This window comes from Ceratosolen solmsi, unplaced genomic scaffold, assembly GCF_000503995.2.
Source record: "Ceratosolen solmsi marchali unplaced genomic scaffold, CerSol_1.0 scaffold47, whole genome shotgun sequence".
Classification (NCBI taxonomy): domain Eukaryota; kingdom Metazoa; phylum Arthropoda; class Insecta; order Hymenoptera; family Agaonidae; genus Ceratosolen; species Ceratosolen solmsi.
This window is the reverse complement of record NW_011948419.1, coordinates 4,851,681-4,863,420: the sequence shown is the minus strand read 5'-3', so window position 1 is coordinate 4,863,420 and position 11,740 is coordinate 4,851,681. Positions and strand designations below refer to the sequence as shown.

At 24.1% G+C, this 11,740-nt stretch overlaps 1 protein-coding gene across 1 annotated transcript in view; it reads right to left on the bottom strand.

Annotated features, from left to right (window-relative positions):
- Positions 1–1,781: 1,781 nt before the first annotated feature.
- LOC105360800 (titin) overlaps positions 1,782–11,740 on the bottom strand; it is a 39,398-nt gene continuing 29,439 nt past the window's right edge. Inside the window, 4 exon segments of the mRNA XM_011497800.1 lie at positions 1,782–1,793; positions 1,867–2,100; positions 2,326–3,269; positions 11,699–11,740. The exon segment at positions 11,699–11,740 is cut by the window's right edge and continues 12 nt beyond it. Coding sequence (XP_011496102.1) covers positions 1,782–1,793; positions 1,867–2,100; positions 2,326–3,269; positions 11,699–11,740 — 1,232 coding nt within the window.

The window sequence follows — 11,740 nt, the reverse complement described above, 5'->3', positions numbered from 1 at the left end:
TATGTAAAGTTCCGCTGTTGATTTTCCAAATCTATCCAATGTTTTCTTATCCTCTATATTTTCCTTTACTGTTCGTTTTTCAGGCTTTTTCTTTCCAACTCTCCATGATATTGTTGTTTCTTCTATTTTTTCCTCTTCCACAACTTTATCATCTTGCATTTCTACATCTTCTGTATCCTTTCCTATTTTTTTACTAATTTCATCTGATGTTGTTTGTTTAACAGGTTTCAAAGGAATGTCGTCTTTTGATTTCGTAGGTTTAGTCATTTTTTCAGTGGGTTTCAATTTAATTTCTTCTATTTCTTTTTTGTCTTCGGGTTTTATTCTGCTTTTCGTTGTTTTCAGAACAACAGACCGAATATCTTCAGGTTTTGTTTCAATTTCTTCAACTTTTTTTGGTTTCTTTTTACCTCTTAGCCAAGGTAAATGAGTTTCTTCTACCGATTGCTCCTCTACTTCATTTTCTGGAAGCTTCACAGGACTTAATGCAGGACTCGATTTTTCATCTTCTATGTAAAGTTCCGCTGTTGATTTTCCAAATCTATCCAATGTTTTCTTATCCTCTATATTTTCCTTTACTGTTCGTTTTTCAGGCTTTTTCTTTCCAACTCTCCATGATATTGTTGTTTCTTCTATTTTTTCCTCTTCCACAACTTTATCATCTTGCATTTCTACATCTTCTGTATCCTTTCCTATTTTTTTACTAATTTCATCTGATGTTGTTTGTTTAACAGGTTTCAAAGGAATGTCGTCTTTTGATTTCGTAGGTTTAGTCATTTTTTCAGTGGGTTTCAATTTAATTTCTTCTATTTCTTTTTTGTCTTCGGGTTTTATTCTGCGTTTCGTTGTTTTCAGAACAACAGACCGAATATCTTCAGGTTTTGTTTCAATTTCTTCAACTTTTTTTGGTTTCTTTTTACCTCTTAGCCAAGGTAAATGAGTTTCTTCTACCGATTGCTCCTCTACTTCATTTTCTGGAAGCTTCACAGGACTTAATGCAGGACTCGATTTTTCATCTTCTATGTAAAGTTCCGCTGTTGATTTTCCAAATCTATCCAATGTTTTCTTATCCTCTATATTTTCCTTTACTGTTCGTTTTTCAGGCTTTTTCTTTCCAACTCTCCATGATATTGTTGTTTCTTCTATTTTTTCCTCTTCCACAACTTTATCATCTTGCATTTCTACATCTTCTGTATCCTTTCCTATTTCTTTACTAATTTCATCTGATGTTGTTTGTTTAACAGGTTTCAAAGGAATGTCGTCTTTTGATTTCGTAGGTTTAGTCATTTTTTCAGTGGGTTTCAATTTAATTTCTTCTATTTCTTTTTTGTCTTCGGGTTTTATTCTGCGTTTCGTTGTTTTCAGAACAACAGACCGAATATCTTCAGGTTTTGTTTCAATTTCTTCAACTTTTTTTGGTTTCTTTTTACCTCTTAGCCAAGGTAAATGAGTTTCTTCTACCGATTGCTCCTCTACTAAATTTTCTGGAAGTTTCACAGGACTTAATTCAGGACTCGATTTTTCATCTTCTATGTAAAGTTCTGCTGTTGATTTTCCAATTGTATCTATTTTTATTTTTGTTTGTTTCCTTTGTTGCTGGCATATTTTCGTACTTTCCTCATCTTTAGATTGCCTTCTTATTGTTTTTTGTTCAATAATATTTTGTTCCATTTTTAAAATTTGTGATTCTCCCATGACTTGATCTTGAATATCATAGTATGTTGTTTTTTGTCCATGTCTCCAAAATGTGGGTTTTTCTTTAATTGCATCACTTTCCATTTCTATTTTTTCTTCTTGAATAGTGTGTTCCGTTTTCAGTATTTGTTTATCTTCGAGTTCCTGGTATGATATTTTATCGTATTTTACTTTTTGTGTCTGTTTTCTGAATACAGTCTTTTCTTTAATATCTTTTTCTTTAAGAATTACGTCTTTTGATGTTTCTACTGTTTTAAGCGAAGTTTTTGATGTTCCTAGAGATTCTTTAGGGATCAAACTGATATGTTTTTCTGTTATTGATTCTCTCTCTTCTTGAGATGCCGGTTTTAAATCACGTTGAACAGGTTTTAACGCGATAGATTCTTCAACCCAGGGTTTTATACTCTGTTCGTTTTCGTGTGGATAACATTGTTTATTAATTTTAGTAGATGTTTCAGTTTCTTTTTTTGTATTTAAAAATTGTGTATCTTCTGTAACACTATATTGTTCACTGAAAGTGTTTTCTGTCGATACTGAATCATTTATTTTTACAATTGGTTTTAAGTCAATTGTATCTAGTTTTGCTTTGGTAATTATAAATTTTTGTGGTATAGTTTTTTTTAAGTTTACTTTTTCTAATTTTTCCTTAACAGTTTCTTCTTTATCTATTACCGTTTTTTTCAAATTAATAATTTCTTCTGTCCATGGCTTAATTTTTAAAGTTTCTTGAATATCATCATATTTATTTACTGTTTCATAATCATGTTTCTCATATAATTCTGATTCTCCTTCATTTTTGATAATATGTCGAAGTTCTATTTTCTGTAATTTCGGTTTTTTAATATCTTGCTTTTCATGTTTTGTTGGTTTTAATAACACGTCTTGTAATGTTGCTTTTATTTTCGATTGTTTTATTGGTTTAGATGGTCTGAGCTTAATTTTTTCATCTTTCCATGATTTTTCTTCTTCAACTTTAATAGAGATATCAAGAAATATTCCATCTTCTTCTTCTGTATATAATTCAGTAATATCTTCTTGAGCTAAGAGTTTATCTAATATAGCTTCTTGTCTAGTTATTTCTTTTGGTATATGCTTTAATTCAACGCTTTCTAGGATTTCTTTTTGAATCTCTCTCTTTTCGATTTTAGCTGGTCGTAATTCAACTTCTTCTAATTTTTCTTTTGGAATCTCCTTATATACATGAGGCGCTTTTTTTAATATTACTTCTTCTTCTGTCCATGGCTTAATTATTTCAATTTCTGCACGTTCTAATAGCTTATCAAGAGATGTATCACGTGAACGTAGTTTTATTTTTCTCCATGGAGCTGAGTGTAATGGACGTGGTCTGTGATATACTCGACCTTTTCTCCAAGGTAAAGTTTCATCTCCCGGTTGTAATGGTCTGTCTATTGGAATTCCTTCTTCATCTAATTCAATAATATCTTTGGATACTTCCGTTACTGATAGTTGTTCAACTCGTGAACCAAATTTTGGTTTGTCTATCCGTTTTATATCAGGACCTTTTAGATTATCGGTGTCCGGAATGGAACTTTGATAATATACACTTTTCCTTTCTGTAAATACATTATTTATATTAAAACTCAGAAAATAATCAATTTTAAGTAATAAATAATATAAAGGATAAATAAGCAAGTTGCATTCTAACTAAATTTTTATTATATTTCTAATTTTATATATATTGAACTATTAAAAAATGAAGTATGCTCTTTAGTTTGATAATAAATGTGTATATGTAAATTTATAGATTAAAATTTAAGATTAAAATTTTTTTAGTATTTATTACATGCTTTAGAATTAATATTAAGTTTTATATTTAGAGTTATGTTCAATATACGAATGTATATTCTATATATGTTTTTGAAATATAAATAAATAAATTTAAGAGCTTGCTCTTATTTATTTATTATTCTTTTTAAATTGAACTAAGTAAACAATCATTTTTAATATATAAACATTTAAAAAAAAAGGTTTCTGATATTAAGACGTATTTAAGCAAAAGTTTAGGCATAAGTAAATCAATGTCGATCCGTATGTAACACAATATTCTATAACATCATCCGAATATAAAAAGCGTATATATATTACATTTTATTGAACAAAATTATATTAAAAATTCAATTTAAAAATGAGAAAGAAATTAATTTTCGTATAAAAAATACTACTTAATACACGGTAGTTAAACGGAGTACTTACTGAAGTTCATTCAACTGAAATATTCATTGAAAAAGAAAATTTTTAATTCAATAATAATATTTTTTTAAGGTTAAGAAGATGCATATAGATTATTCTTATTTTATGGACAAATCCATGCTGTAAAAATTTAGAAATTATGTATTATTTTAGATTAATTTTACGTTATTAAAGTGGATATTTATTCCCATTAAGTTTATAATGAGAACGAAATAACAAATAATATTGTTTATAAAATTAAAAAAAATGAGTTAATATGCGAATGTGTATAAAATGGTTGAAAAACAGGTAGTAATGTAAATATTTGATGTTTATTTGAATCCTTTTTCATCAGTTTCCAAATTTTCATTATAATTTTATAGGTATGATAAAAATACAAAATTTTAATGAATTAATAGTAAAATCTAAGTTTATATTGATTATAAGTAGTAAGACTCAAGTATAGATAAAAAACTTTACAGTATGTTTTTAATATAGCAAGTGCTATTAATTATATATAATATTATGTATATAGTAAGATTAATTTAACTATTATTCAAGGGAGAAAATCGAATTTATAAACAATATAAAACATTACGTATAGCCAAAATAGAAAGTATTATTATGGGCTAATATTAGAATATATATATTATCAATATTACTAATACAATATTTTATGGCATTTTGAAACTAATAAATATTAAAGGCAAATTTTAATTCAATAACACAAAGATAAAAACTATGGAAAGAAAAATGTTCAATTTTAATATTTTTGTAATATTTCATCAATTTTTTTATAACTATACTATTTATAAATAACTATAATATTTATAAAATTAAGGACTCGTATATATAAAAATATACATGATACTTTATTAATTCAAAAAGATAGCTTATTGAAAAAACAATAATCAATTTTCATGAAGAGGTAATAATTTTTCTTTACATATGATAAAATTAAAAATCAATCGTGTATTTATAAAAAATAATTTTTATATTAATATAAGTACCTGAAAAGTTTACATAATAATATATAAATACAATTAGATGCACTATATATATTAATTTTTATAATTATTGTTAGATATTATTTTAATTTATTTTTCGTTATAATATTACGATAAAAAATAAAGTTGATCAATGATAATATACTTATAATACAAGACTTTTTTTTAATATTCTTAGAACTTGTAATTAATTAAAGTAATTAAATTTGACTAAAAAATTAAATTTAGTTATTTCTAATGAGTAAACTTTTATAATACAATTATTTGTTAAATTATTAGCATTATATTATTAATAATTATTATTAGAATTTTTGTGTTAATTAAAGTATAAGTAAATTATGTCCATTTTTTAAATGAAATTTAATATACTTTAAAATAATATTACAAATAAAATACTATTTATTGTTCAAATAAGAAATTATTCTCATAAATCGTAATACAAAATTGGCAGAGGTGTAGTCATTTTGGCGAAATGTAAAGTAAATTATTACGATGCAAGCTAGATATATTACTTGTATGCTCCTATTTGATTTTAAAATATATTTTATTAATTATAGACACAAAAAATGGCCTTGATCTACTAGCTGCATGCGATTAATATAATTTTAAGATTACTTTTGGGTTATATCAAAATTTATTTTTGAAAATAAATGATTTTATATCTTTGTGTTAAATTAGAAATCATAATCATTAAAAAAATTAATTTTATTAATGATACATATTAATAAAATATTCAAATAAATAATAACAGGAAACACTGTTTTATCTTTTCTTTTTAAATGTATCTATAATATTTATCAAATTCAAATTAAATTTCACAATGTTGTTCATTAGAAAGGTAAATATTAACTAAACATATTTACTTTAAGATTCGTTTATTATGAAATTAAAATCTAGCCTTCTCACTAATTATATTTTAAAAATAAAAATAATATTGTGAAGGTAAAAAGTGATTTAAAAATAATATTTCCAAACATATTATTTCTGACTACCGAATATTTTTTTCTAAATAATAATTTTTCTTTACAAAAATTTTCCTTAACATCAACCTGTTCATATATGTTAAACAGTTAGGGAAATTTATATATTTTTTTAACAGCATAAATAATATTAATGATTATTTTCGAAATAATATTGACTAATAGAAACAGTAAAATAAATTAAAATATGAATTCTAATAACAATAAATTCTGTATTAAAATTTTGAAATAAAATTCATAAAAAATAAATTGTAGAATTTAAACTATAAAAATTAAAAATTTGAATATTTTTAATATTTCTAAGAATTTTGATAAGCTCTATCATAGCTATTTAAAAGTTATATTTAAGGTGTATAAAATAAAAAATAAAGAATTTTAGTTGTGTAAATTTATAGTCTAAATGTTCTTTACAATATTTTGTAAAAGAAATACAAGAGTCTATATTTATATTTTCTTAATTTTTCATTTATAAAATTATTATTATAAACTAATTAAGAATATAATTAGCAAGTAAATTTAGTTTATCTAACACATTAATGAAAACTTACAGTGAGAAATGCAAACTTTACGTATTTGCATATAACAATTATTAACTGACATTATATATAAAATTAAAATTTTAAATAATTTAAAATTTGTTTTTTAATCATATCATAAGTTTTTATAAGTTGCTGTACCGTTTTCTTCGTTATAAATAGACCGATTAAATAAAATCGGATCCTAATTTATATTTGTATATAAAATGTAAAAATAATATAATGTAAAAAAATTCAAATAAAACAAGTACAATTTTATTCAAGAATTTAAAATTCCGTTAGTTATAGATTTATTTATCGAAGTTCAAAATAACGCGAAATAATGAAATATGGCGAAAATTCAGTTATGACTCGACAGATGTGAGTATGAAATGCAAGATTTATTAAATTTTCAGAAAGTAACGTTTAAACAATAAATTATTTCGATACAATATAACTTAAAAAATATTATACTTTCAGTTGGATTTTTTTATACTTTTATAAATTTACATGTGGGAATTTCTCGAATTTTATTTTATTTAAATTAATAAACAAAATTGATGCATTATTATCAATAAATAAATTTATATTAATTTTTAATTTATACTTTTTAAATTTTATTTTTCTCATATAAGAAAAAAATAGCCATTTATAAAAAATTAAAAGGATATAATTTTGAAAATTAGTTTGAAAATGTTTAAATGTTTGAATTTTACATTCAACATTATCAAGCATAATTAAATTTAACTTGCAATAAGCTATGCATAAAAATAAATTTGGCTGAATATATAAGAAGTGAAGAAATATAAACGCGGAACCTGCCTGTGGTGGGGATTTTGTGCTCGTGTGATGTGGTGCGCCACAATGCATTGAAGTTTGCTTACTTACTTTTCACGCTCGTTCATAGTTATTCAGTTGAGTTTGGGACACGAAGATAGAAAAGTTGCATGAGTGTAGATTCTTGAAAATATAACTCACTTTTCATCTATTTTGCTTCAAAAACAGTTACAGAGTAGTTGAAAAGTAGATTATATTAATTAGAACTTTGTTGATATAAAAAAGATCTTTTTGTGGTGATATATTTTTATTATCAGTGATAACAGTTGTATGATGAAGTGCATATGTTCAAAAAATGTATTAATTATTATTGTTTTGACAAATTGAATGGCCGCCTTCAATCGAACATTTTTAACTTATTACTTTACTAAATAGAGGACCTTTAAAAATATATTGTTATAAAAATTAATTGTTATATTTATGTCAATGGTAAAATTTTATCCACATTTCTTTTTCTTTTTTTTAAGGATTATATAAAATTAATTTAAAATTTAGTACATTATTTATCAAATTAAATATAGCTATATAATTTATTAATTACAAATTTGTTGAATATTGAAATGAAATATTATGATTAAAATAATATATGGTCATAATAAGTCAGCTACAATTTAATCTGCATGAAACTATATGGAATATTGGACTATTTAATATTTATTTAAACATTAACCAAATGGGAATATTTCACAATATTTAAAATAATATTTTTGTTTTACAGAAATTTTTATTTTTAAAATATTATATGTGCATACTATATAAGCATTATGTATTTATATAGTTCAATTTAATTTTTGTTTTTATAAACATAAAAAATAATTATTAAGTTCTTTTGAAGAGTGGCCATTATTTTGTATATTAGAAATAAATGCATCTGTGATACAAAAGTGACGAAGGTGGTTTATATTGATAATTAAATTAATATATATTATTTCAACTATATTTTGATGTTGAAATTTTTATAAAATATGCGTCTTAAAAGAATGTTGTGCTTGATACTTTCGCAATAATATTTAGAAGAAAATATTTTAATAAGATTGTTAAAAATTTTATTTGTAAATAACGCTTAAAATTGTTGTTATATATCTATATATACATATATATATAAATAGTTGATATGCTTTTAATTGAAAATTACAAAATATATATATGTATAACTTTCAGCGTCACTATATCGATAGTGGAAGAGTTATAAGATTAGAGTTCATAAGTATTTTTATCCATTTTTTTTTCTTTTAATACGTGAATGTTGCTTAATTCGTTAGAATTTTTTATATTTTTATTTTAAGTTTCCAGATTTATAATAGAGAAAATGATCCAGTATATATCGTGTTGTATATCAATAAAGTATGACCACATTCTTATGATATATTTTTATTAATTGCTTCATTTAATCCTTTTATATAACTATAGCTTTTGAAAGTTAATTTTTCAAGTACCTAAAGTTTTCTATGTGGAGAAGAAAAGTTTATATGCTCTATTCGAATTAAGAGTTTTTCACAATTGTGTTAAGCATAGCGTTATGAGTTTGGACGCGGACCTCGGATGCGACTTGCCGATAACTAGAAATAAGCAGAATTTTGAAAGTACACTGACTCTTGTTATGATGATATTTCAGGAAGCCTGAATCACCATTGCGATGGCAGAAATACTATTTTTAGATTCTTCGTTTTGCTGCGTCGTCGTTTCTTTTTAGTCGACGAGTAGGTATATCCACCAAAATTCAACAATCTAGAGATGCCGATGATAATTATGGAGGCAGTAGTGGTATATGACAAAGACTGTGGATGAATCATTAATGTTTTTTAACTCCAATGTACGCAGACGAACCTTTGACAGTGGCTTAAGCTTTCAATTCTTAAATGCTTGGTGGGATGGTCGAATTTATTCAAAGCTGAATGTTCACTAAACCATAATATATAATATAACAGCTTATTCGGCAATCCTTTATATTTCTCATTCATTGATTTTTATTTAAATATTTATAAGCATTCTATTATAAGACATTAAAAACTATTTTAATATGTTCTTCTCTTTAATAAAATATAGTAATAATGATTAAGTTTATCACGCAAATATTTTAATCGACATCTAATCAAATTTATTTATAATATTTGTAGGAAAATATTTATTGAATTTATTTAAACGTGTGCAAAAGTCTTAGAATAGATTACGAGTTGAAGAAAAAATAACAATATCTCAGCATTTATTCCTATTTTGGAAAAATATTAATCGAAAGTATGTATGACGATTATATTAGCGTATTAAGTTTTATTTATACACTATAATTTTCAAAAGGAATATTATAATTAGAAATTTATATATATATATATCTTTATTAAAAATATTTGAATACAATAAGACTTTATTTTACGCTTATTTCGTTTAAAAGGTGTAATTATTTTCAATATAAATAAGCGTGTATTCCACTAAAAATTATTTCTTAATCTTCCATTTTTCATGGTTGTTATTTTAATATTACTAAAACTCGCAATTTTGTTTTATATTTTATATAAATAATAAATAATTTATTTAAAATCTTTATTATTTAAATAGTATATTCAAAGCGTGAAAATACTTTAAATTCGAAAAAGCAAATAAGGTATTAAAACCATAACTTTACACAAGCTAAGTCCAAAATATTTTCTTAAAAAAAGTGTCTGAGTTATTAAACATACAAAGTTTTATCTTTATTTATTTTATTTTGCTACATATGTAAATTAATATTGTTCTCTAAAAATATATCGTTTTACAAACATGTGAAATAGTAACTCGAAAAAATTTGTATAACATTTGCAATTAAAATATGGCCTCATAAGTAAATCCTTTATGTACAAATAGTAGAGTGACTGGGTGGTATACGATGAAAAAATACGTGAAGAAATACTTGCTCGAATAATGTTTCAGGTTTTCAGATAATTTTTTAAAGTACATAGAAAGAAATGTTCTTTCATTTTTCATCTTTATCTGTCTTTTTTTACTTTGGTATCCACCAAATTTTGCAATTAAAATCACTATTTATTTATCTGGTAATCTCTTGCTTGACCTCTCTTGCTCCCTCCTTCCGCCCATCTTGCGTTATCTATTTCTTTCGCTTTTTTCAGAGTTCCTATAGTCAGGCCAAATATAGTCTGGTAATGTAATACACGTCACGAACGCAGAAATAACTTAAAGAGTCTAGTGCCGAGTGCACACGGCACGGTTTGGTTAAAATGCGAGAAATAACTGGCATTGTGGCTCGTGATATTTCAATGTTAATCCAAAAAGATTACAAAAAATACAACATTGCATACTTTAATTTCTATCTATGTTTAGTTATTGCTAGTTTTTTTTTTGTCCGCATAATTGATATTTACGTTGATATTTACGTACTGTTGATAGTCAACAATGATAAGTCATTGTTCGTAAATAAAAAACTATTTTATTGTCACGATAAAAATAACTATCTTGAAAAATATTGATGCTACAACTTTTGGAAGACAGGAGTTTTTAAGCTTCATAGCGATTTTGGGGAATTTAAAATAATTTAACGAATGGAATCTAAAACGGTCGGTTTATTAGATTTGTAGCTTTTTAAATATTTACTTTCAATTATAAAATTCGAATTTTTTTGGATCTATATATTTTTATTTAAAAGTGTTTAATATTTTTAATTCTTAATTGATGTTAATGCGTTGATCGGATTAATTTTCTTATAAATAGTAATACTAATGATAATAATTTAATAACAAATATCAATACAAGTTTTTCATTAACAAGAAAAATATTATATTTTATAGATTTTTATTAGATTTTCATCGTACAATAAATAATTTATTAGTAAAATATTAGAAATGGTCTCTAAATCATATAATATTTAGGTAATATTTGTATTTTATCATATTGGCGGTGTTTACAGATTTATGTATTGTCATGAACAAAATATAATTTCATTTAAGAATTTGACAAAAATAACAATGATATTCTTAATAGCTAAAGGTTTGTATATGTTAATTATTCTTATTTTAACAATTGATTTAAGAATATTCATCAAAATTCGTTTGATTATTATTTTATAAAAATACACTATTAAAATACTTCGAACATAAAACACAATATTTTAAGCGATTTTACACCTTCTTCGTACACCTTGTATTATATTTATGTTTATGAATTTATCAGCACCACCTTCGTTTTATGAAATTGCTGTTTCTCTACGTTATAAATCATTTTGTTTGTTAGTAAAAAAAAAAACTACCCGACTTGCAGAAGTTGAATGGATTAGATAACTGCAAATGTTTGTTAAAAAGCAGCACTAAACATGAGTATTGCAAGTTATGGTAGTAAACATTTAATATATTGTAAACAAAAATAAAAGATTTTAATGTCTTTTTAAGACTTTCTTATTTATTAACCTTAAATTATCGGTGCTTCGTCAAAAGAATAAACATTCATTTCAAATTCTCATAGCAATTTAAGATTTGAATTTAATTCTTACTTTTAACGATGAGCTTCGCCGATGTTTCAACAGTTCCTGCTG